Genomic DNA, 26,954 nt, shown 5'->3' with positions numbered 1-26,954 from the left:
CAGTGGCAACACTAAAACACTTGCCTGAAAAAAAGGCAAATCCCCAAAAAAAACAGAAAAAGAATGTCCTCATGACAAAAATAAACACAGAGCAAGCTGCAAGTTGAGTCAGATCTCAAGAGTGTGCTTCATATGCTTGTCAGTCCCTCTCCAAGGACTCCCAGAGGACTGTGTGCAAGTCTTAGTGGAGCCAGATGGCCCCCATCTTAGGTATTCAGCTGAGGCAGTGGAGCAAGGAGGTGTCACAGTCACTCCTAAATGCACCCTTCCATTGCCACCAACAAAAACATCCACGCACATACACACAAACACAGACACAGACAACAGAGGATGGGGGGCTGTGTCGTCTGTAATGTATTTTGTATGAATAAATGTCTGTGGATTTGTCAGGATGGATTCATAATGTCTGTATCCTGCAGTGTGTACATGTTTTTGTAGATGTAATTTAGTGTAAGCACATTCAGTGTTGAAGTTGGTGATGTGCATGCACATCGGTGGCATGTGTGTGTGTGTGTGTGCGCCTATCTTTATCATGTGTTCATTTTCCTTTTCAATTTATTTTTGATTATTTTGAGCTATGACAAAAAAGCAATGGTGCACTGCACGCTTCCGTGTGTCTATATGTGTGTTACAGAACAGTGACTATGCATATATACATATGGACTGCAGCCATTTTGAGGGACGAGTGATTCTTGTTCTTATTCAAATTGGAATATTAATGATCATTTAGGATTCAGGGAGTTTCATAACCATTTACCAGTAAGTGTGTACAAGCATTACAATGACTTTCTCTACATTCAATTATTCATGAATGTTTTTTTTTAGTTCCCCGTTTATGTGTTTGCACATCTAAAAACCATATCCTGTTTTAATAAAACTGGATAAGCCCTTATCCTGTACATGAGAAACCTCAGCTGGAGAACTCCAAAAGGAACCGAGACATTGTTGCATGTTTACGCCTAATTTTGGTTATTGAGCGCCACCAACTACCTGTGTAGGGGCCGCTTCAGCCAAGTGATGTAACAGAAATGCAAACAATGGCGACAGCGAAAGCGCTTCACTTATGGAGTGACGAAGAAAAATACTTTAATCTTTCGGTATTAAAAAGAGGCTGTGTATTTTCAACCACTTCTCCACAGGTCCTGTACTTATTTTAAGTTCTTTGAGCAATAACAGCAGAGAAGAAATAAGCAATTAAATTGTTAAGCGGTAGTTAATGTACAGTGAAGTGTTTAGTCGCTCTCATCTCTGGTTTGTTTTTGTATACATCACAGCGCCTGCGCAAATAAAAACGCAGTAATTAGGAACTGGGTAACTAATATGTGTCATGTATACTATACGGGGATATGAATAACCCAATTACTCTGTGCTCATGTAAACATCCAATCCAGAATATGATCAGAACTGGGATAAGCCTCATAAACAGATGTGTGTATGTAAACACAGTCATTGTCGTATAAGCCATGCATGTGTGTTACTGGGAGCGTGTGTGCATTGGACTGGATTTCCTCACAAATGCGTGCCACGGCTTTCTGGCCAAGTCAGCCATCGTGGCGACCCATTTTCTGCCTCTCTAGATCCCACACCACAACCCCTCTGTTTACTGGGGATGTGTCCCTTGTGCCTTGTCCCATATCCCATAATCCTTTGCCCCGGTTCCAAGAACCCAGGTTCGGCTATTGTCCTCCTCACCTGTTCTACATTGCCAATCATCCACCAACACCCCCCTTTGTCTCCCTTCATCTTTGGCCAACGTTTCTCTTTTTTTTTCACCCCTATCTTTCCCTCTGGTTTGCTCTACTTACATCTCCTCTTGCATTTTCTCCCTACATTCATCCTCATTCATTTTCTACCTATAAATTATATTGTATTTCTCTTCTCTCCCATATTTTATATTTTTCTCTCTCTATCTTTTCCCATCTCCTTCTTAAATGGTTAATACACGGAGACCCAACCTCATTAAACATGGAAAACAGAGCGAGCTCGTCTCGCACCTTCAACCCCCATCATCACACTCTCATCCCACCTTCATTGCCGGGTCTTGCCTGGGCCTGAGAGATGCTGTCTTTCTCTGGGCTCTAGAGGAAACCTTGTGGAGCTGATTCCAATAACTTTGCATTTCTCTCCTGCTCCCGTGCACCGCCCTGGGTTTGCCCTGTGCTCTTTCACACAACTGCACACACTGACGTGCACATGCCTGGGCTTGTAGTTTAAAATGTGGTCTGCTTTGTTCTTTGTTTTCAATCTCTTACTACCAGTCAGTCTGTATGTGTCCACTCTTTCTTTGTAAAGGACTTTCCAGACATGATTTTCACAGTACCCCATACATAAATTGGGTTTTGACTTTGAATAGCATCTTTAATTAACATGATTTAATGTCATTATTTTGAGCAGGCTTAAAGCATGATTCTCATTGGGTCCTGTACTGCCATATAAAAGCTACACACAAGATCCTGTAAGGACATTTTAGATTCAAGGATCCAAGTGGCAGATAGAGTGAGATCATCAGGACCAAACTGCTACCTGCTCACTCAATGTACATCAATGTACATTCTGGCGTGAGTAGAATTGTCACACATGGGAACGTACATGTAATTTCACATTTGAAATAATCCACAATGCACATCAAGTTTTGAAGGGCACCTGAGGCACTCACACCCCCTAGCACCCAACAGCATGCTTCCAGGGTGGGGGAGTTTGTTGCTAACAATAACTAACCCAGGATGCTGGGCCAGGCTTCCAATCCCTGGTCCAACACCCCACCCCACCACACTGCCTGTGGATTTGACAGCCAAGAAGGCCTAGCTCGTGTGCTGCCAGCCAGCCAGCAATAGCTCAGCTTCATCCAGCCCTGGAAACATGGCAGATGGCGGCAGGAGAGAACAGAAGAGAAGACATTGTGCGTGTGTGTGTGTCTTATGTGAGACAGACAGAGACAGGTAGAAAGATAGAGAGGGAGTGTGTGACCACATGCTGGCTTGCTTATGATGCCGTCCTCTGTGTCCTCTAAGCTAGAGCTAAACATATGGAATAATATATTTGCTGAATCTAAACTAGCACCTATAGGAGCAGATCAATAATAGGTACGCACATTCTAGCAGTTATTTTACACATGTTTATCTGTGAGAGTGTGTCTGTGTGCGTCTCCAAACACATCTGTCCACCACTGTGCGCTGACTGTATGCGGGTGACCAATCAATCTTTTCTTTCACTCAGAGATCTTATGGGTTTAATCATGGTCAAATAGAAGTTCAGCTCCTCCATGAATGGACAGTTGATTAGTTCCATCAAATTGATGGATACTTGATGAACAGCCTTCACACTGTCCATTTGCTGGAAGTGAGTATGAGTCTATTTTACGCTGTGACACGCATCTGCACAAAAGCTTTCAGGGATAATTCTCCACATTTACACATGTATTCATTAAGCTATTCTCGTGATGGTTCATGTAAAGGATTTTGCTTATATAGTAGTATTAGTACGTTAAAGCTTGTATAGATCACAGCACACACACAAAAAACTATCTTTGTATGTTTAATATGCCAAAATCTAATAAAATCACATTAGTTGTAGAGCCTTGTCTGTAACTTATGACCCAGCTGAACAGCATCTACAGCTAAAGCAAAAATGGCTTAGCAGACACATACTATAGTACAGAAACTCCAAGCAAAGTGCCATCACTGGCAAGTCCTGCACAAAAACTCCAAGGCAAGATGACATCATCAAAAACTTGAGGAGCTCACGGACGTCCACTTTAATGATTTATTTTGTAGTTACCCCTCTGCACTCTGTTTCATAATGCAGGACTCACCTCGGATGATGGACAGCTTGGCATTGACAGTAATCTCCCCCTCGCTGTTCTCAGCAACGCATTCGTAGATGTTCTCGTCACGTGGCGCTCGGAGAGGCTGGATTCTGAGGACAGCACCGGCACCCTCGTCAAACTCAATGGTCTGTTGGGCAGAGTTAAGAACAAGGTCAGATGAGACAGTTATGAACTTAACTTGGTATTAGCATAGAGAGCTGGAGCAAACTATTTTCTTGAAGGATGAGTTTTTTTAAATCATTTTGCTAAATTCGCTAGATTAGGTTAACTAAGAAGTATGTTTCTCAAAATGTATCAGAAACCAAAGACATGAAAATGAGTTATATAAATATATCCTTGGTAGGGCACTCACTGCCGTGGTACTCTTGAGCAAGGTCAAAGTAAAGTAGCACACGCTAAGTGGCTGCCCACTGCTCACAATACGAGCGCAAGCGCAGTGTGCTGTAATATGTACAAGGTGTGCTATGTACAAGGTGTACAAGGCGATAAAAACTTGATTGGCTTTGACAATCCATCCCAGCCCCAAATTTTTGTGTGTGATGTGCTCTCTTTTCGTGTCTTCTTTTCATCTCCAGTTTTTGATCTGTAATTATGCCCTTTGTTCTCTGTAAAGCTCGTTGTTGAACGTGCTCCTTTAAAACTAAATCAGACAACGCTCACGCAACATGTGATGAGAATATTGAGTCGAGAAAAGCGGTAGTTATGATTAAAAAAAAGACTCACTTTCAAAGATTATTACATTTAAGAAGAGCTTCATAAACATCAGTATGCTTCGTGTTCTACTCACATGAACAACATCAGGCATTTCCCCTTAATTCTACAGTAAAGTAGTGTCCTTTTGGTCAAAGGTGCTTTGTGTACAGAGTCACAGTTCAAATGTGTGATTCATTCAAGTAAACATGGCAAAGTGCAGTATTAGTATGACTAAGAAATATACATCAACATCGTGTTTTAGCTAACTGGACATCAGCATCGTGATGTTTGAAATGTCAAAATCAATAATGTACGTCTGGAATAGTCTGGACAGGCTTTTACCTTTCGATTTAATCAATCAAAACAGATTTAATAATTTCCTCATTACAAACAGTAGCACGTCCACTTTTCCGTTGACTGACTAGGGACCTTTTAAATGTGTCTATATTTTAAAATGTGATGCCAGTGGCCAACATCTGAAGCGCCACAGGGTTAATCCTGAAAAACACACCAACCGCTGCGTATCCTGCAGCAAGATACAGAAACAAAAGGCTTTGGTCAATGGCTAGAATTTAAATGGTGGCATGTGTGAGCCAATTATCCCTTTCTTTTAATACAGCCGGTCAGATTCTTGTATTTTTTTAATTTTGGTTGGATGAAATGTTTAAGAAGATGGTCTTCCAGTCTCACGGCAAGCCTAGTCTTCCAACATTGATCGTTCCTTAGAGAAGCTCCCACCATCTCAACGCCGGGTTCAGTGCTGAGGTCTCTGAGCAAAGCGTGACTGTGATACAAGCACAAGTCTTGAGCAGCCCTGCTGCTCCACTGCTGCACATCTCAGGGCTGAGCCACTAATTAGGCTAAAAACACTGCAGAGCATGGCATCGTGATCGATATCAAAGCAGCTGTCGAGAGGGAAGAACAGGGGAGAAAAAAACAAAACTACTTCAAAAACCCCTTTGCATATTTTTTATTTCTGCTAAACGGAGGAAGAGAAGCGTCCGTTCTGAGGGGCTCTTTCACGCCCTTGGCTTTGTTTCCCACTTAGCATGCAGAAGAAAGGGACGTACAAACACAACGTGTCTTTTTATTTTCTCCTCTGTTGAGATGCTGCTGCTCCCCCCGTTGATGTTGTTTTACATTTTTTGCTTTCCTAGCCCCCTCCCCTGTGGTTGTCTTCATGCTGCAGTGTGTGCATGTCTGTCTCTGTGCGCTGCCGACGTTAACGAAAGCAACTTTTTAATTAAGAGACACTGAGCATCAATCAAGACTTTTAGAGATGCCATCTGGGACGCCTGCCGAGAACTGAACAACAAACATCATGAATAACGCACACACACAAACGCATTTCCCACAGACAGGGCTGTATGCAGGAGAAGAGCCAGTGCTGGAAACAAGAAAGTGACAACGGAGACAAAGTCAGTTTACGGCCAAGTGGACAGAGAGGGAGGAATGGGAGGGCTCTGCATTGCGTTACTGGGCGACTGTAGCCACTGGTGGACCTGCACATGGCTCAGAGCTTAGAGGCCCGTCCATGAAAAGGGTGGACTGTTGCCCAGAACTATTTGTGAAAACTGTGGGTGAAGAAAGCAAGCACAAACATGTTTTGTGTTTTCTAACACTCAGTGGGATTCCAACTGCATAAAAAAAGACTGTTCTTGTCATGTGAAAGTAGTGGAACATAAAGAGCGATATATTAGTTTTTCATCGTAATGTAGTGTCGCATGACATTTCAGTGACGTGGTACAGGACGGCAACAATAAAGTTGCGCCCCTCAACCGTAGAGTCCAGCAATGCTCCTTGACTCACCTCGATACGCTGGGAGTTGACCTTCTTGCCTTTCTTGTTCCAGCTAACCCTCGGCTTGGGGTCGCCTGTCGCCTGGCACACGAAGGAGACCACGCCCCCGGAGACGCCAATCTGGTCGACGGGGACTTTAGTGAACCGTGGTGATGCTGGGGGAAGACAGGGACGGACAGACAGAGAGAAATACATTAGCACGAGCCAGAAGATGGATGTTGGGCGACCTGTCGCTATTCGGTTCCTTTGGAGGCAGCGCTAGATAAGTATGATTACACTTCCGAGGAGACTGACGACCAAATGACTATTTCTAAACACAGATATACGCGTGCACGTCTTTGAAATGTCACACAATCCCACACTTTCCTGTCTCCAACTCCCTCTGCATCTTATTCTCACTCGGCACCACGCACCCACACTGTTCTTCAGTCTTGGATAAGTAATGGGCGACAGCCAGGTTCAGCTTTGGAGAGACACAGAATAAATAGATAGACAGACATTCAGAACAGACAAGCAAACAGACCGATAGCTCACCATCTAACCATAGTGATCTATCGACTTCAAGCGGCCTCTTTAACCGCTGGAATACACTTTCTCCCTGAATCACCCCCTGCAGCTCACACTTGGGTTGAATTAAAGAAGGGTGCCTTTCCTCATCTGGCCCCCCAGTTCCAGTGCTGTGTTATTCTGTGTGTAAATCATGACACCGTTCATTTATATGTTGATCTTGTGCCAAGGTGCTGATGGGTAGTAGCTCAAAGATCTCTCCGTGGGGAAAATGGAATCTGGATATAATCAGCACAGTAGCAATCCCTAAGAAAAAGGCTTTAGGAAGATGAGGCAATACGTTTGGAGTTTTGTTTTGTATTTGACATTCTTTTAACAGTTTGAGACTGCTTTTTCAGTATTTCACTGACAAACCCACAAGCATTGGTTTAATTCTCACTTGAGACACTTTCTTCACACTGTCCATCAAAAAAAAGTAATTTTGGTGCCTTTGGTGCAGATTTTTTTGCTCATATCTTGGTTGCAGAGGGTTCAAAACAACAAGCCTGATAGAAATAGAGAGAGAAAAAAAAACAGATTCTCCTGGGGAACTCGTTAAATCGGAATCATACAGATATGTGAGGATGATCAAACGGCTCGCGCATAACGTCAAATTAATAATTAAGGGACCATAGGCCGACACCAGTCTCCAGGCACTACTAAACACATATGAAGGAGAGTTCCTGCATTTATTATTGAGTAAGGAGAGATAGAGAGTGGATATTTAGAGAGAACGAGGCAAAGAGAAATGGTGTAGGACAAGGGAAATGAAAAGAAGAAGGGTGAGTGTACTGCTTCAGGAAAGCGGAGGCACCGCATGCAAAGTTCATCTCACCGCCTCCAACTAACAAGCCAAATATCCCTGACGCAAATATTACACCAGAATACACAAACTGGTTTAACTAACGGTTGGTGGCTAGTTAATCTCAAAAGCAGTTTTCACCATTTCCTCTACCAGCTGGATTTGTTCAAGTAGAAGAGGCTTTCTAAAGGATGACGAGTGCCTAAACACATCATCACAAACACCAACATGTGTAAGTGTGTGAGACACAGGTAACCTTGAATTTACAAGCGTAGATGACTGTGATTGCAAGATTATCACTGAAAGCAAGAATATGTGCTGTCCATGGTCAGATTAAGGTAAAAAAGAAAAAACTATATTAAAAAACATTTCAGACTATGGTCAGCAGCCAGAGTTACTCACCTGCAGATGAGCGGAGCTACTCTTATCTTGCTTAGATTTGTGTCACCTTTTTTTAAAATCTTTTCTCATGGATAATTTAGGGCATATGCAGCTCTAGGGGTAGAGCGTGGCGCTATACAATGCCAGTATTAAAAGGTTTTACTCCCAATGAGCACACAGCTCATTCAATTAAAGTGCAAACTTCATTTCCTATGTGAATTCAATTGTCATATGATAAAAGCTGTGCATGTTGGACATGGACAACATGCTGAGCTCAATAAATCTGCCAAAGGGCAAGGATGAAAGTCTTCAACTTCAAAAAGATTGCTGGCAATCATTTTGATGTTGAAAATATTGATTCCTGGCCTTCAAAATAAAGATTACATTTCTTAGCCCCTTCAAATCGTACTCTACATCTGTTAAAGAATATACCCCTGACGCAGTGGAGAGGTTTCATAACAGGATTAAAAAAGTTTAAGGATTTTCTAAATCCTCATTCTCATCTGTTTCGATGACCTCATCCTTCTGATTACTGTACTACAATGATATAAGCAAATATCTAAAAGAGCTCCGTTTATAGCAGTAATAATAATAATAATAATAATAATACATGAGAAATGTTGATCTTCTAAACATGTCCAACATTGGAGCACATTAGCTGGAGAGTTTTTCTCAACCTGTTGCATATTGTTTAAATGCATCAGTAGGGCGGGACCTTCTGACAGATTAAAGATATAGAAAGTAAAACAAATCATCTACACTATATTTTATATAATGAAGGTTGTGCAACGGATATGAGCACTGCTCATATAAAGGAGTAGGCCTCCTTTTTTAGTCTGTTGCTTACAATGATCCCTTTTGGCATTATACAATCTCAATTTCCATTCTGAAACTGCACAACGCAGCTTTACACAACACAGCTCCTCTGCAGTTGACCTCAACTTACAATGTGCCGTCTGTTGAGACAGAAAAGGGATTTACACAGAGCAGGCCTGTGGCAGTGGTTCTGCTGAAGGCAAGCGCTCTTTGATTAGTTTTCCCTTGGACCATTCGACATTTCCCCCCAGTCGCCTTCTCCCTCTTCTTCCCTCTTTCTTCACCGGATGAGAGAGATGTACAGTACAATGAATGCACAAGCCCGCAAGTCAGTCTGAGTGTAACTCCGGACAGATTCAGGAACTTCTCATAATGCACTATAGTTTTCAACATTATCTCAGGAAGGTTTAAAGAAAGCTAAGGAGCTACCAGGAAGAAAAAAAATTGCCGAAAAATAGGGGTTGACGAAGAGGAGGAGGTGGGGGTCAGTGGAAAGAGGGAGGGAGGGCAGGACTCCCTTTTAAAAACCTTTCTCTTTTCTTCCAAATCAAGTTTTACAACAATGCTAACACCTCCTTATAGCAGAGGATTTTCACATACTTCATACATATTGCCTGAATGTATTTTGACAATGATGGCTGTAAACTGATAACCTTTATTGTCCTGTGAACAATATGTTCAGTGGATATTAATGTACACTCCGATCACATACAGTGTGAGCAAAAGCAAGTCTGATTCATAAGAACCAATTAAATATTGAACATCTTGTTTGAGGCAACATCTACTATCCATGAGAGGAATACTCTTTATACATTTTCCGTATGGTATTCTGGATTCTTCTAAAGAACTGAGAAAACCTCCATGTCTGGAAAACACCATTGAGAATGTCACCATGTCAACACCTAAAGGTGAACAAGGTCACGCAGGAAACCGGGATGCGGTTCGCTAAAGGAGAGACCGTAACAGGTTGAGCGTGGGAGATCATATCCCCTTCACATAGAGGCGATGACGAACAAAAGAATTCAGCGCACACAACGCTGCTGTCATGGGTTCATTTGTTGTCACTTTTCACACACACTATAAAAAGGTGGCGTAGACTCTCCTGGAAACCATCAAATTAGACACAATTATATAACGTGAGTACAGTTTCAGGTTCTCTCTCTCTCTCTCTCTCTCTCTCACACTTTCTCTCTCTCTCTCTCTCTCTCTCTCTCTCTCTCTCTCTCACACTTGCCCACTCATGTGCTCTTTTGAATTTATTCTTTTCTTTTTGTACACGAGTCAGGTAGTTTGCTTAATATTTTTCTACGTTATCAACATTCTTTAACTTCCAATCAACCCAGGTTGGATAAACGGCCCATGAATGTCTACTATAGTGAAATTACTACAGGCATGCAGTGTGTGATTGTGTGAACTCTGATGAGCGTAATTAACCTTTATTTTCTTCTTCTATTTTCATTGTCTGTTTGCCTCTGGGCTTCTGCTGCCAGTTACCATTGACTTTAATTTTTCGGGAATTTGAACCTTGGTATGTTGTCAGTAATTGCCGGTTAGAAAAGGTTAAGTAGCGTCAGGGTTAAACTGCTTAAAAAAGTCCCAATGATGGGTGATGGCATAGACCACACCATATTATCAACAGGCTCATTCACAATGTGTCATCATTGAGTATCTACATCATGGACAAAAGAAGTGGACACACACTGGCTGTTGTGGAGAATCGAACATAAGGACCGTCTCTGTAGTGGTGCTATGTGCAGCATCAATACAACATATATCATATATGTCAGTCTCTGCTACAATCACCTGAAACTTACTTGACCAACAATGATGTTAATCCCCTTATTTCAGAATAAGGGGATTTTGAATCTGGCAAAAGCTGGCAGCCTTTTTTATTTACAGTAATTGTATCATTACCTAAATCCTTTTTGTAATAATGCTACATTTAGCCCCTTTAATCATCAGACACCTTTAGGTCTACTGGTAAAAGTACGGAATAAGTCAAAGATGTACAATTTAATGTGTGAAACTATTAAATATACTGTATGTCCATTCTCCAGGACTATAAAACCTACGTTAGAATATCCTCTGCTTTGTGTGCGCATACACCAATAGCACAGAGGTTTGATTCCCACCAGTGCCACCTATTTTGAAAATGTACACGATTCTTTTGCTGTAAGGTAGCTTGTATAAAAACCATCAAACAGTGCGTGTTATGTTACCATGGATGACATTGAAAGGACATTGCACCCACAGTGGCCATTTGTCCTTTCTACCTACATATCTCTCTATCCCCTGAGCTTCCCTCAGACAGACTGAGGTCCGGCACTGCCTAGATAAGCACACAAGACCCGTCTTTATCTGCCTGGCAGGGGAACATGGCCCAAGTTAAAATAACCAGCAAAGGGGACCCAGCTATCTTCAAAAGGCCCCAAGAATATAACAGATCCAGGCAAACATAACAGCCGGGCAAAGAAGGGAGAAAAAAACTCACACTGTGCACACAGACGCTTGTTTAGCTAATACAGCTACCACCTGCGACTGGCCGCTACCTCTGTTGGACCTGATAACATGGAATACACCAGCACTGTGATTATAGAGTGGTGGAAAGTGGGAGGTGGGTATGTGAATGTGAGACGGCTCCATTTACACTTCCTTTATGTTGTCGTTTGGTAGAGGGGTGTAAGAGGAGGGATGGAACTGGTTTTATGACTAATACAGTAATTGATGGAGAAAAGCTTCTTGGGTCATAAATAGGGGCCATTATCCCCTGAATTAGCAAAGTGGGAGAAAAAATGATGCACAGCCATTTAGTGATTTGCGGGGAAAGGGAGAGAATTGGTCAAAGGCACTATCCATCTTGCTACAAATCGGTATATTTCACAACACATGGAGCCCTTTTCTCCAGCAATGTCTGAAAAGAACATTTGGTGCTATTAGTGGTGACACTACAAGCAAACTAATAACACTTTCTCCTGCCACTCACGTGGCAGTCCGGGAAGAGGGTGTGGTTAGGTTGATGATGCAGGTTTTTTTACTCTGGTAATAGTAGATGCTCTGGATACAAGCAACAAGTTAAAAGCATATAACCTATTATATATATTTTCATCCGCCGGCCACTTTATCTCAACAGACACTGCTGCCTTTTGTGGTATGTTTACAACGTGGAAAAGAGCAACATGAATGACTGTGTTACTGATTTAAAGTTGATTTAATCATTAATCTGGGCTGAGATTAAACCTAATTTTCATACTAGTCAAACAGCAGACACATGACACACACACACACACACACACACACATACAGGCATTGTCAAGAATGACTGCTTGGGGGGAAATACGAACAACCAATGACTAAAGAGGGGAGCCATTTGGCTTGTTCAATACTTTATTTTTCATTATCCACTAACTTTGGACATTTTCTACTGATTTAATATAATTTACTTTGAGTCATTTTGAAACATTCTAAGGTCGGTCGTAAAAGATCAAATCCAATTGACTAGCAGAGATGTTGCTGACGTTGAACTACAGCAATGTGGACATCTGAGGTGGAGAGATTTAACCAGCTTGCAGTATCCGCCAAAGAGCTATCCAAAAGACTCAGCAGGCCGCCAAGCTGCTAGAGCTGCTTGGACCTGACTTAAAACCCTCGCAGCCTTTATCGGGACGCGCGCGCACGCGCACACACACACACACACACACACACACACACACACACACACACACACACACACACACACACACAGGTATACTCATGGAAGGATGGCAGACAGAGAGAGCGAGAGAGATATTGATTCAACCAAATGTGCGTTCACGTCGATGCATTAAACGGCACACACACAAACACACGTACAAATAGATTTGTGCACTTTGTCTCTCTAGATCACACACAGCCTACAAGCCTAAACAACCAAGGCCCATCAATCAGGACCAATTCTCGGAGGCTGTCTGAGCAAGCGCCATTGCCATGGAAACCAAGCCTTTACTCTAAAGCCGTCATGCTTTGTCATGTCTGAAGGTTTTCACATGCAATCCCTGCCAACATAGGCCAGCAGACTCCTGCAAAAACGTGAACCAGGCAAGGAAGGAGAGAAAAGAAGTTGGTCAGTCCGTCGCCAATTTCCGATGGGAACATTTCTGATGGTGATGTGTGAATTTCGTAACTGCTTGAATGTGTGCTTGATAAAACTAGAATTCCCACCTCACTGCTGTGTGTCTTTGCCAACAGTTATGTTGCAGTTTAAATCCATGTCACTCCAAAATGACCTCCGACCACCAAATCAGTTCAACTTTGAGTTCAAGTGAACATTTGTGCCAAATTTGAGGAAATTCGCTCAAAGAGTTATCGCTTAAACAAGAGCGGGTCAGACACGAGGTCACAATGACCTTCACATTTGACCACCAAAATCGAATCAGTTCATCCTCGAGTCCAAGTGGACCAATCCATCTGATTCATTCCCTGACCTGGACAACTTGAAAACAGAATGCCTCCGGCCACGACTGTTGCTGGCTCGGAAGCAAAAAAAACTAATCTCCACTGTAGCCATATTCCACAGGGCGTGTTTGGGTCAGGCTCCCTTCCTGTGTAACCCTTACTTTGGATGTGCAAGCTTGGGTTAATGAAACAGTTGCTTTTCCAATTAAAATATACGGAAGAAAGGCTAATTGGGATTTGCTCGTGGGGCAACTGGGGTGCTGAGCAGTTGTGAATATGATTCGCAAAGCGGGTTTTTGCCAACTTCACTGTACAGGCAATTCCCACTGTGGAAATGTGTCCATCTTGTGTCAAATAGTGTCTGAAAATGATATTTTCCTTTCAAGGATTGAATCATTCAATTACGAGGCTTTTATGAGATTATTGTTGTTTTTTTAATTCCATGTCACAAATATCACCTTGAAACCAGTAGAGAGGCCTAACTTTAAACATAGTCACATCTTTCAAGACCATTCTCAAAACAATTAATTTCCACTGCCAAGAAATGACATTATTGTGACTTAATTAGTAAATGTATTCACTTGGGAAAACTTGAGATTTCAGTGTTCAATAATGCGTGATGTTTTTGAGCAAACCCCATTGCATCATACAGTGTGCCATCTATGTCGACTGCGCTCCAAGCAAACTCGCAGGGCTCCGGCGTCGCAGTCCATTAGGGACTTGTGGCAGAATGTGGGAACCCAGAATAAAATAAGTTCTAGAGTATTAGTACCCAGAGGTGAAAAAACTTTGCCCGACCACACTGCTGTCACAGCAAAACTGCATTTCTAAAAAAAGAGTGGCAAACTCCTAATATGCACAAATTGGTCCCATTGAAACCATTGTCGAAGGCTTTAGAAAAAAGTGAAACACACTAAGTACCCTTCCACCCATTGAAAATAAATAGGCTCAATTCCCCAGGGAGAGAGAGGAGGGAAATTAAGCTTAAGTGTGTGTCTGATTTCAAAATGGCCACAGAGCACACAGAGGAGGTGGAATGGGAACAATTTTGTGTCATTTCAAGACTCACTTGAGAGAACTGACACTTGTTGGCTCATTAAATGAAGAGGAAACCTCCAATTGCTAAATGTGTTATAGGTCACAACCAAACAAAGGAGAGGAATGAAGAAAATAAAGAGACCAAACAATCATCTACCTCTCCACTGAAAATAAAGCACTATCCAAAAAAGCACACTGTATATTTATATTCAAATCCAAGTAAAGCTATACACAAGGAATGGTCTCCACCTGTGCAGTCTGAGAAAGACGCTATGAAAAAGCACCGGCCCCCACAGTCAGGCATCGAGGAATATCTTTCTTTGTGAGGGGTTTCAAAAACCTTTGAAGATCTAAACTTGCTCATCAAAGCATCGACTGCATTACAATTTTAAAAGCCACCTTGGTGGTGTGTTGAATTCCTCGCTGCTGGAAGAAGAAGAAACAGAGCGATAGCGCCTTTCACGCATGTCAATCACTCGCATTGTTCTGTCAAACTGAGTTCATATAACATTGCTCCGACTACTGGGGCATGTGACTGAAAAAGAGAGATGATGGCTAGAAAGAAGAGATATAAGTACTACCACCCGGGATGTGGCTGCAAGTTTGAAGGACAGCTATATTTGATCTATTATGCTGACAGAAACTGTGCTTTTGGAGGTATATTTAAATAAAGTAAATGACATTACATTTCTTGTCGACACCGTTCAGTCGTCTTGTACGGTAAACACATGTTTACAGGTACAACGAGCGAGCACTTTGACCTCACATGCACCTGCAGCTCACATCAGAGAACTGGGGACTTTAAAGTGAATCTAAAATCTAAGTTTAAGATCTTTATAAAGAACACTTACCACGAGGAAAAGATTTTTTCGTGCACCAGTAACTCAAATTGTTTCGTTCTACCATGTGTAAGTGAGCAGCCCTGAGAATTCATCCAACAAACGTAGACAGGGCCAACAGCCTACTTGAGGCAGGGATGGATGTCTGTAACTGAATTAAAAATTAACTTGTTTTCTTCTCATTTGAGAGAAAAACTGTTGAGTAAAGCATGGGGCCGAGCATGCGACAGCAGGGTGCACATGACATTCAATTTGACAGAATTAACTTGACAGTGTTGGCTCAAACATACTTTGACTGGAAAGTATAAAAGTAAGGGAGGGAAAGGGAAAGACAGGAGAGAAATGGAGAGTAACAAGGAGAAAGAAACAGAGACGCAGGGAGCAAGAGCAAGAACAAGAAAATAACGGCTCCACTAAGGGGCTTCATTTTTTTCCCAATTGGCAGCTTCAAAGGAATATAAATAATTGAACACCCTCACCCCATCACTGTGGGTTCTGGCCAATTACTATTAGGAGTACTTTGCCAAGAACGCTACTATTGAGACCTCGGAGAGGCCAAAAGAAAGAAGGAAGAAGTGACACTGAGGCGAAAAGCCAGAAAGAATGCTGACAACTAATGTCATCTTCCTGTCCAAAAACAGAAATATACCGAATACCAACAAATATTATAAAGATAACGACATTTAAATTGAGTGTGGGCACTGCATTTTGTTTAAATCATCCCGACAGCAATCAAAAAGGAAAATTAATTTGGTATCTTTGGCTGTCGCAGGACTGCATCCAAATATTTCATGTGGCCCAAATGTAATGATTGGACGAGCCACCTGCCTGTCTACCTGCCTGCCTGTCTACCTGCCTGTCTACCTGCCTGCCTGTCTACCTGCCTGTCTACCTGCCTGCCTGTCTACCTACCTGCCTGTCTACCTGCCTGCCTGTCTACCTGCCTGCCTGTCTACCTGCCTGTCTACCTGCCTGCCTGTCTACCTGCCTGTCTACCTGCCTGCCTGTCTACCTGCCTGTCTACCTGCCTGCCTGTCTACCTGCCTGCCTGTCTACCTGCCTGTCTACCTGCCTGCCTGTCTACCTGCCTGCCTGTCTACCTACCTGTCTACCTGCCTGTCTACCTGCCTGCCTGTCTACCTGCCTGTCTACCTGCCTGCCTGTCTACCTGCCTGTCTACCTGCCTGTCTACCTGCCTGCCTGTCTACCTGCCTGTCTACCTGCCTGCCTGTCTACCTGCCTGTCTGTCTACCTGCCTGTCTACCTGCCTGCCTGCCTTCTTGTCTACCTGCATTTGCTCTCATTGTGCCTCATTAGAGTCTTCAACAAACTCCGAGCTTGACAGCTGTGAGTACTAACATGAATCATGTTGTTAAAAGTTAATTATAATGATTTTAGGGGAGTAGCTTTGGAGGGAGGCCTGAAGGGATGTTGAAAAAGAGGTAGCAAGACTGTGCTGTTTTTTTTGGGGTTGGATCATTTTGATAATCTAGTGTACTCTTGCTGGTTTTGTCCCCATACCTGTGAAGAAATTGCAAAATATCAGAAAGAAACGAAAAGTATTTTGAAAATATTTCTGTGTGTGGATATTGTTTCATGTGCAGCAAACTGTGCATGCCATGAATATTACACGTTAACACAATTACTTTGGAGTTTTCTCATTAAAGTAATGTACAACACTGCCATTTAGTAACACGTACATCTGTAATATATTTTACCTACACACACTTACACAAACAGACACTCAAACTCACACACACACACACACACACACACACACACACACACACACACACACACACACACACACACACACACACACACAGAGACAAACAAGCAGCCAATCATTATTACGGTTTGGGGTGGCAGGATTTATTGTGGCATCTGTCTTTCTCTTTTGATTAAAAATGTCTCCTTCTCACTGTGATTTATGAGTATAAATGGAAAGGATGGAGGGCAGAGAGAGGCAGGGATGACATCATGCTTTCAGCTGGCGTTTTCTGCAAAAGGTTGGCATCCACTGTGTGTGGGTGTGTGCGTTTGTGTGAAAAGGAGGAAAGTGTTGATACGGGGAGGGGGGGGGGGGGGGGGGGGGGTAGTGTCTTTGTCCCCTTCCCCCAGTCCTCTCAGTCCACCTGCTGGATAATTGGACAACTGCACCACTGGGCCATGCGAGAGTGTGGGTTAAAAGACAGAGAGAGCAAAAAAACAAATATGTGTGTGCATTCATTTCCAGACATAATTGTGGGGCACAATGCTGTGTGGTCCCAGAGAGAGAGAGAAAGAGAAAGAGAAAGAGAGAGAGAGAGAGAGAGAGTGAGAGAGAGAGAGAGAGAGAGAGAGTGTGTGTGGAAGAGAGTGGAAGAGCTCGACAAAAACAGTGATCATATCCACAGGCAGAGCAGACTGGCAGATACGGACAGATGGGGAGTGTCCTGCTGTTAGTGTGTGTGTGTGTGTGAGAGAGAGAGGGGCGTGGGAGCTAATATCCATCAAAGATGAAGAAGACTGCACTGAATGCAATTTAAACCAGAGTGAGCCAACAGAGTCTGTGAAACAGTTCAAGTGGAGGGGAGGAACACAACCCGAAAGAGAAGAACATGCGACAAACTGCTTCATATGCAGCATGTAAAGAGACTGTTGCACCCTTGCTTTCCTTTTCAGATGAAAAGGAATGAGTGGCCTTGCAAGTCAGACAGAAAAAGGCTAAAAAAAGAAGGGAACAAAGGCATCTGTTTGACATCTGTCTGAGTGCAATTTCAGATGTTTTCAGCCAGCTGAGCTGAAAGATATTCAAATTATGCTACCAGACACTCAAACCGACATGCAATCAAGAGCAGACAGCTCTGTTGCAACATGAACAAAATCAAGTCCTCCTCATGATATCTTGAACTACAGAGAACACACTCAGCGAATGTCATGAGCTCAGACAAAAGAAAAGCCAGGGAACAAGAAGAAAAATGCATTCACCTCTCCAATGACCTACGACAGAAAAATCGAGCAGGACTCGACTTCCACGAAATTTTGGTTGCGGCACAAAGACTGTGGAGCGGTATGTCTAGACCGTCACATCTGCCGGATCTGATAGCAATTTTTAAGTGCCATTTTAAGACTGATTTAAGATTGATATTCTCCTGCTGACATTTTTTATGGACCCTGTCTCATTGCCCTTCCTCATTTCATTTAGTCTTTTCAGACTCAATCAAGTTTTGCAATTTGTTCATAGCTTTGTGTTTTGCTAATTAGCATGCATGTAAAGTGTAGACCTGCTCCTCTTGTGAAAAGCACTGTGGTGCAAACCTCATTTGTTATTTATCTGCTATATGAAGACACTTGAATTAGAACTAGTTAATCCAGCCGCCTCTCCCCCATTGTTGTGACTTTTTGAGAGATGCAGACAGAAGACAGGAGGGGGATAATGAGATTAGATCCAATCAAAATGAGACAAGGTCATAGCTCAGTCCTTCCTGAGACACATGCACAAACAAAAACACTGGAGGTGAATCTGCACACACATCGTTTACATGCTACATGAATTTCACTGAAACACTTTGACACACAGGCTCACAATGATCTACAGACGTACACACATTCACCACGTCACATAGGCATATTTCTCATAAACACACCTACACACAAACTCACACACACAAAGGATTTACAAACAATGAAACCCAAGGGGGAGCCTCCCCACCTCGCCATCACTCTTGTTCTATTTCTCTGCAGAGCCTCCTCTTGTTTTGTTTCCTTAATGCTGCTCTAAGCCCATCTTAACAGGGAAATGGTGCAGAACAAATCCTAAGCAGGAGTTGACAGGGTGGGATAAGAGACTACTGATGCTCCTCTGCTACTAACATGGGAAGTTATGGAGGACCATTTGTACAGACAGGAGAAAATAATAATTTCACGACAATATTATGAGGTTTGACTTGCCAGTGCCATTTGGACATGTGCATTAGTGTTTGTATGGTGCTGTAGCTGCTGATTGACAGTCCGCTGTTAAAAAAACAGAACATTAGATTTTTCCCGATGATACAGATCAGCACCACCTGGGCATTTTAAGATCATGGATGTCTCAAAATGGCACTTACAAGTCAAACCTCATGATATTGTCGTGAAATTATTATTTTCTCCTGTATATATATGTACATATATTTTATGGAGGAAGATATTTGAGATACATGCCTTTCATGCCTTCACATGTTCACCAAAGGCAAACTCAAAAGGACAGTATCTACAAAGCAGCCGAAGAATCTCTGTGAAAGGCTCGAGTGTATGCCAACGCTTTGTTTACTTGCCATCTTCCACCTCTGTGCAGTATTCCCTGTTTCTAACCTGTGCACCAGATATGAATGATTGCATGGGGAGGCATGGGGAGGCTGAGAAGCCATCAGCAGTAGCATGGCTTGTCAGTGCGTTGATACTTACATAAGGCGTGGGAGCTGGTGAACAGCAGTGATAGCAGCAGAGTGGTGACGGGCAGCAGGAGTGGCAAGGAGAGGCGAGGAGCACCGCTGTTGGCCATCTTGGCTCCAGTCGGGAGGGGGGGCAGGGGGCAGGGAGGGCTGGAGAGCCGAGGCCCCAACTGCGCAGGGAAGGTTGGGGTCTTCACGCAGGGTGGCTTGGCACTCTGCAAAAAAGACAGGAAAGAAGAATTAGACATTTTTTCTAACTATATTTAAAGAAGGGCTTGTTGACATTCATGCTGTTCTTAAACACCAGTGCTGGATGGGAGAAAATGCCGAAATGAAACGGTGCCAAAACATATGCATTACGTTTTGGCATTGACACGATGCTCTCAGCCAGAGCCACTTGCAGAGAAAAGGTGAAGGTTCAGCCAACATCGGCAGAACGGTCTTTCAACAACTTCCGATAAAAACAAAGACTGAGGCACTGAGCTTTTCTCAACGTCGATGCTGGTGACACATAAATAGAAGCAAAGTATCACGCAGCCCAAACCCTGTAACCTCCTCCCCATCTCTCAACCAGCGCCTTCTCACATCCCTTAATTAGCAGGGGAGTCACTGTTTTCCATCATTTTTTTTCTTTCCTTATCGCAGGATCTTGTCGTTATTTGCTTATCTCATTGCCTTATAATCACACAGACACCCAATGATATTCCAGGCACCGTCTCTTTGTTTTAGTCAAATTGCCATTAATCCTCCAAGCTGCACAGAAGGGCTATGGACGCCCCCCACCTCACACACACACACACACATACACCTACACACAGACAATTTATCTCATTGATATGTCTGGCACAGCATAGAGGCACCACCAAGTGGTTATACATACTCTTTAATTAAAAAGACGTGAATTAAAAGGCATGGAAAGAAAGAAGTGAGCGATCCATGACATGAATGTAATGAGTTTGTCATTGTCTTGATAAAAGCAATGTATGTGTCAGCAATCAAGCTGTAAACACAAAAGTGTTCCTTCTCGAGTGGCCCAGATGGCAGCAGCCAGGTTCAAACCCTTGTGTCAACATCTGATCTGCTTTAGTGTCCTTGTGCAAGACACAAAACTCCTCTCAGCTACAGGGATGCTACGACTCAGCTGAGCCCACATGAGGGGTGAGGGTGACTCTGAGAGTGAGATTAATTACCTGCACATTGGGTGGTTAACAGGGTACTATAAAGTACAAAGTGTGCAGACAGTGTGCAGTTCATTGTAGATGTCCTAAAGCAGGGTAACCTTAAGGTTCTGGTAATATTCTGTCAACACAGGTTTATGGCTTTGATCCACTTTCAAACTATCCCTGAATACTTCACAATATCCTCACCTGCAGGTACTTTTTGACTCAATGGCTGGAATATTAACTGAATTTATTTTAAAAATAGCATAACTGACAGACAATTTCATCATCATTCAGATGTGATAGGATCAGAAGAACATCGGCTGAGACAGGCAAATGATTCCAATGGAATAAAGGAATATATCGTCATAATATAACTTTATCTGCATGTAAATAAACATTGTAATGTAAATAGTATTAATGTTATGTAGTAGAAAGCATGGCAACTTTGACTAACCCGCTATCAACAGTAATAGCAGGCAAATCTAAAAAATAAATAAGAGGACGAAGAAAAAAAGTAAATCATAATAAATCTGATTATGTCAGCCATGTCAAGGTCCTATATTTTAAAAGGTTATGCTGCTTTCCAGGGCTACATGTGTGACTGTGCCTTGTGAGGGAGGCAGACAACCATAGCTAATTGCGGCGTAACCGAGCACCTCAGACAGCAGGCAGAAACAAGCCCCGCCCCTCACAGCGACTGGACCGGGCTCCTCAACTGACGAGATGAAACAGACACATGCAGCAGCAGGCACACTTCAAATGAAACCACAAACGTGTGCAGCGAACCCATTCATGACACAAAAGCACATGTACAGTGATAGTGTAAAGCCTCTGTCAACACTGACATTGGAGAAATGTGCAACACGCACACCTACAAAAATACAAAGGGACAGATTAACAATAGGGCTTTTGTGGCGACGCCATGCCAGAAAAAAAGTGGGTGTCTTTCAGAAGCTCACCTCATCTTTCAACACAATACTATACACACACACGAACAACATGCGCCTCCTTGCTCCCCTCCTTTTTCTTAGCCTGGAGGGCAGGTGAAGTCATTGGTGAGAACTCAGGGAAATACAGAAACATGAATAGAGAGTGGAGGAGTATCAAATGATCTATAGACCTCTGAATGATGCCTCTATTGTTCTGACTGTAAACATTGGTGGAGGAAGAGGGAATCTTGCCATGCCTGTAGGGAATTACTCTATCTATGCTGACAAAGTGCCTAGGTTATGATGTATGGCCCTCCCTTTAGGGCCTGGTTTTCTATCTCCACCTCTGGATGCTATACAAACTTCACAACACAATTACAGCAGCTATTGTTGCCAAACATGAACTGAGGACAAGTGCGAGCTCCAGTTTAACTTCAGACACCGTCTACACAGCTCAACGGTGCTTTGTCTGAACTGTACATAATAAAAACAGGAATAGATAAAGACGTTTGGACTGAAAGATACAGATGCCTACATATATTTTGTATTAATCCCTGAGGGATTGGAGAAGATAAAATATCATCAAAGTACTTTTTATCCTCGCTATTAGCACATCCGTGGGAACACCTGTCACCTTGCTCAAAGAATTAATCACCTTTTATTTAGAAACGGGCAGTATTGAGCATTCAGGCCATGCGAACAGAGAGGCCAATCAATTGATAAACCATTAGCTCAGCTGCTTCCATATTAAAGGCTGTGATTCAGAGGAAACTGCTAATACGCATGTTTTGAGGATTTCAATGTGACGAGGACAACCGCAACATTTTACTAATTTCTTGGGGAAATCAAGCAAATTGGGAATAGTTAGTAATTGTGTTTGCTTTCACAAGACTAGCATTGGAAAAGCAAAAGCACTACAAATTCATTTGCCACCACTGGTAAGTTAATACTGTATGCTATTCTACCACGGAAACCTTTGGTGATCCTTGGTCTTTGTAATGAGGGCAAATCATTATTAGCAGCAGTCTTGTGACAACAGAGATGCACAATCAAATTATTACCCTCACAATTTACGTGTCAAGTGTATTATCAAGTCGCCCTATAGTGAAGTACCTATCTTACGACTACTGGACTAAGTGTCCAGTGCAGCTGTACAAAAGTTAATGCTAACATAGAGGACCAGTTCTGTGACACCAAGTCGAGCATATTCTGCTCAGAAGTTGGTCCACCAAACCATAGTTAAAGGTTTGAGAGAATAATTAAAAATACGTTGATTAAAAGCAATTCCAATGGCTAGCCATTGCCCGGTATTTGTAAATATGTAAGTCATAAGCATCTATAAGACACAATTATCCTAAGGCTTTTGACCATCAGGTGGAATTCTAATATTGAACATGTAATACTCAAATCAGCTTTGAGCATATTTGTGTGAAGAACGCAATATATGCTGCTGGTCTTTTTGTTTCACACTGACAGTCTTCCCGTGAACGTCTATGTATTAGATTCCAGGTTATTCCCCCTGATGGGCATTGAATACATTTTCATACTTAATCTGGCCATGACTCCAGATATTAACCAGTCGCCAGGCTTCAGTAATTACAGCCAATATGGCAGCACAATTTCCACTGAGTGGTGGCAGTCACTGGCTATCAGAGACTCTCACTTTGACATGGTCAAGCTTTAAATTCAGCTTGGTTCCCCATGCAATATTGATACTAATGCATTTGATTACTGAGATTGAGAACGGTAGCCAAGGGAAAGGGAAGATGGGAACATCTACGCACACCCACACACACATGCCGCAATTGGCCAAGAAAAAAAAAGGAAGGAAAGAGCAAACCCGACAAAGGGAAGGACGTTACACAAACATATTGACGTACATTTTTCGAGAAGAGACCGTGAGAGTTGTGATTTTAGGACGCTGAGCCATTTCCATCCTCTCATATACACTGTGCAGTTAAAACATATTCTACCCACACACACACACACACACCCACACACACACACACACACACACACACACACACACTGCAAATATGTGAAGTTGTATTAACAAGGAGAAAAACAACTATGACCGGAGGGACCACATTAATAATCCCTTTTATGAGGTGAACAGTAAGCTCACTTCACACACACAGCTAAAAAGCCCTCAGTTTGGTTGGGCTTGATCATCAAAACAGTGTGTTTGATGTCTGGAACTTCAAAAAGAATATTATTTCTGTTTGTCTCGTCCAGAAAAAAAGTTGGTATTTCTGCAGGAGTATGTTTTTCATGCATTGTTTGGTTTCTAGAATCTGTGTGTCAACAACTAATTTTTGGTTCCAGGACTCTGACGGGCCCTGTTTACAGTAAGTCCTAAACCTTCTAGCTTAAGCAGTTAATGTGAGCAAAATATCCAGCCAAGGATAATTCTTATTAACTATAATTTCTATAAAAAAGGCATAGAGGTCATGGAAGATGAGCTGAGACCTATACAGGTAAATTTCTTCAAATGGGAACATTATTTACAACAACAGCCGCTAATGACAAACAATCAGTGTTCTTCTACGATACTGTCCCTTCAACAAAAAGGTATTTAAGTGAAAACACAAGTTACAGTTTTTTGGGGGCCACAATTCTTAACTCATTTTTAAATAAAAAAGGGAATTTATTGCTTCAAAGTATGTGAGTGTTTGTGTCAAAGAGAAGAGCAAAGGCGTCTCCAGAATCAGAATCCAAACCTGTTGAGTCACATCGCTCACATATCACATATAGCTTATACAACAGCAGAAAGTTCCAGACATACATAAACATGCACAGACATCTCCAGAAAGCGCCTCTAATTAAGCAGCTAATTCGACCCTTGCCACTTTGATCAACTAGGTTAGATAACCGTAGAAAAATCTGTATGATCTATGTTCATGCTTATTCTTGTCAGCCTTATTTACTTCGGTTTGACCGGCTGATGGCTTCGGTTGCCAACTGTGAGCTCTTTGAACTGCTGGTGCGTGAAGAGGGAGATGCTAACCTTACAGTGGGGACTTGAAACCGTTAGTACTACCAATATAAAAGGAATAATAATGAAACACATAGTAAGAATATTAATACAAATAATTTGTGGATTTGAAAATGCGTTGGTCACGTATATCACAGGATTGGCATATAAACTCTCTTTATCATTGATTTTTGACTTAAAAGAGAATGAGGCTGATACAGTAGACAATTGATATAAAATATAAGACAGTATATTTGTGGTCTTTTCTGTTGTAAAATGATGGAAAAATACAAATTTTCAAGCGAATACTGCCTTTTTTGTGGCCCTCTCTAAACTCTGCTGTCTGCTGTTTATGTTCAGCCTTCAGCCGCCGTCTCTCCCTCTGCAGGCTTTTAGCTTGGATTAAGTTTTTACGTATCAGCTCAGAGTTACAGGCTTTTACATCAACCAGTTTACTGGCTTTCATCGATTCCTACCTTACAGAAGGACTTTAACACACCCATGTACGATGCCGGTCCACTTAGTGTGTCAGTGTGCGTCCACATGCGTTTTGATGAGGCTCATTCTACGTGTTGTATCGGTCAATGTTTGTGCATGTGCATTTGTGCCTCTGTGAACAATGTTGTGTTTGTGTGCATGTATTTATTAGTATGTATTTATGAAACATGCACATATATTTGTGTGTGCATAAATATGTACATATAGATCTTTATATTTGCATATGTATACAGTTGATTTTATATATTTTTTTATTTGCATTTGTATACGCGCATTTTGCATATATGTATGTAATGATTTAGAGTGAGCTTATTTATGTGCCTCTACATTTATTCATGTGTCTTTGCAAGACGCAGATATATACTCAGGCACACACACCCCCCAACCTCAGCTATAAAACCAGTCTGTAGAAACCATATGTTTTTCACCATGCTGAAATCATATCAGTATTGATTTCATACGACATTGGTAAAGTCTCTCTCTTTCTCGCTCTACCATTGGAGCTTTCTACATCAGAATATTGGCTACATCTGAAGACAAAATCGACCACGAGAAAAAGAAGGAAGAAAAAACCCAACCAGGTGTACAAGTGTCCTGTGATACCGTAAAGCTATGTGTATGGTGAGAGATAGAGAGAGTGAAGTATATGTGTGTGTATGATGTGTGTGTGTGTGAAGGAAGGTGTGTTTAGTGTCTAAATTTATCCCCCTGATCAAACTAGTCATCCTTCAAATCCTCCATCTCTGGTTTCATTTTCTCCATCTAACCCCCTCCCCTAATCTCCCTCATTTCCTCTCTCTCCTTTCCTTTCCCTCTCAAACTCATGCATACTTAACTATGCTTGCATTGCAGATGTTTGGTAGGGAATCACATGAATTTGCATGGAACTGCAGGACTATTATGTAAATGCCCCAGTGTGTATCTACCTCCCAGCTTCCCTCTTTTGTTGCTAGTCTCTCCATTCTGAGAAATACGTATCGTAGGAATCTCAAAGAAGTCGCACCTGTCCGTCACCACAGCGTGTAGGGAACCCCCAGTGGAAAGAGTTTACGGGGAGAAAACACACCCATACGTGTTACTTTTACTTTTTAAACATTTAACCTTGTTAAACACGAAACGCAACTATTTCTGTGACAATGCTGTCATGTCTGATTTATTAGGTACAGAAATACAAGCCAGGGGAAAGGGTGGGACAATGCCATTACTATATGAATTAAAATAATGTTGAAGAAACTGGAACATTAGGATGCACACTTTTGCAGAGACACTAATATTCCCAATTATATGGTATTCAAGAGGCAGAAGTGCATACAACTCACATTTCTTTGATCTTCCCAACAGAATTAACTCCAGAGCATAATATAGGATAGAAGTATTTTTGCGTTACGGCAATGCGTGAGCATATTTTGGGGTCTAAAGTGAAGGTTGTTTGCAGGAAGGGAGAGCTGCGCTGCCGTGACCTCATTAAGAGATTGCAGAACGCCCTGCCTTAGCAACCTCTCCTTGGAGTAGCTTTCCCATGAGCCTTTGCCCTCAACTGTTCCCAACCTCTCAGACCCAGAAATGGTGCTTGACACCTCAGAGACACCTTGTGTCGGCCATCTGCTGCCCCCCTGGGGGCACCATAACCTTTCTCTGGGAGTGTTTTAATCTACCGTTTGCCTTCTTTAGGGAGATTTTGCTGCAAATAACTGTTTTCTTTCCTTCTTAGTAGTCAACTTTTCTTGAGAAATGATTGTTGACACAAAAATATAGCATTCTAAGGGTCATTCTTAAATCAATCCAGGACATGCTGGTATGTGA

At 42.3% G+C, this 26,954-nt stretch overlaps 1 protein-coding gene and 1 long non-coding RNA gene across 2 annotated transcripts in view; both read right to left on the bottom strand.

Moving 5' to 3' along the window:
* The window catches only part of ptprsa (protein tyrosine phosphatase receptor type Sa), a gene marked incomplete at its 5' end in the record, with an annotated part of 122,664 nt that extends 102,967 nt beyond the window's left edge, over positions 1-19,697 (bottom strand). The window contains 3 exons of the mRNA XM_079220982.1: positions 3,812-3,953; positions 6,329-6,474; positions 19,601-19,697. Of these exons, the coding sequence (XP_079077108.1) occupies positions 3,812-3,953; positions 6,329-6,474; positions 19,601-19,697 (385 nt within the window). The remainder of the gene's footprint in view (positions 1-3,811; positions 3,954-6,328; positions 6,475-19,600) is intronic.
* Positions 19,698-19,715: 18 nt separating this feature from the next.
* Positions 19,716-26,954, bottom strand: part of LOC306739039 — a 92,844-nt gene continuing 85,605 nt past the window's right edge. The window contains exon 3 of the long non-coding RNA XR_013771027.1: positions 19,716-19,802. This is a non-coding gene — a long non-coding RNA (uncharacterized lncRNA). The remainder of the gene's footprint in view (positions 19,803-26,954) is intronic.

Source organism: Taurulus bubalis, assembly GCF_910589615.1.
Source record: "Taurulus bubalis genome assembly, chromosome: 7".
Lineage (NCBI taxonomy): Eukaryota > Metazoa > Chordata > Actinopteri > Perciformes > Cottidae > Taurulus > Taurulus bubalis.
The sequence above is the reverse complement of the archived record's forward strand: the minus strand, read 5'-3'. Positions and strand labels throughout refer to the sequence as shown.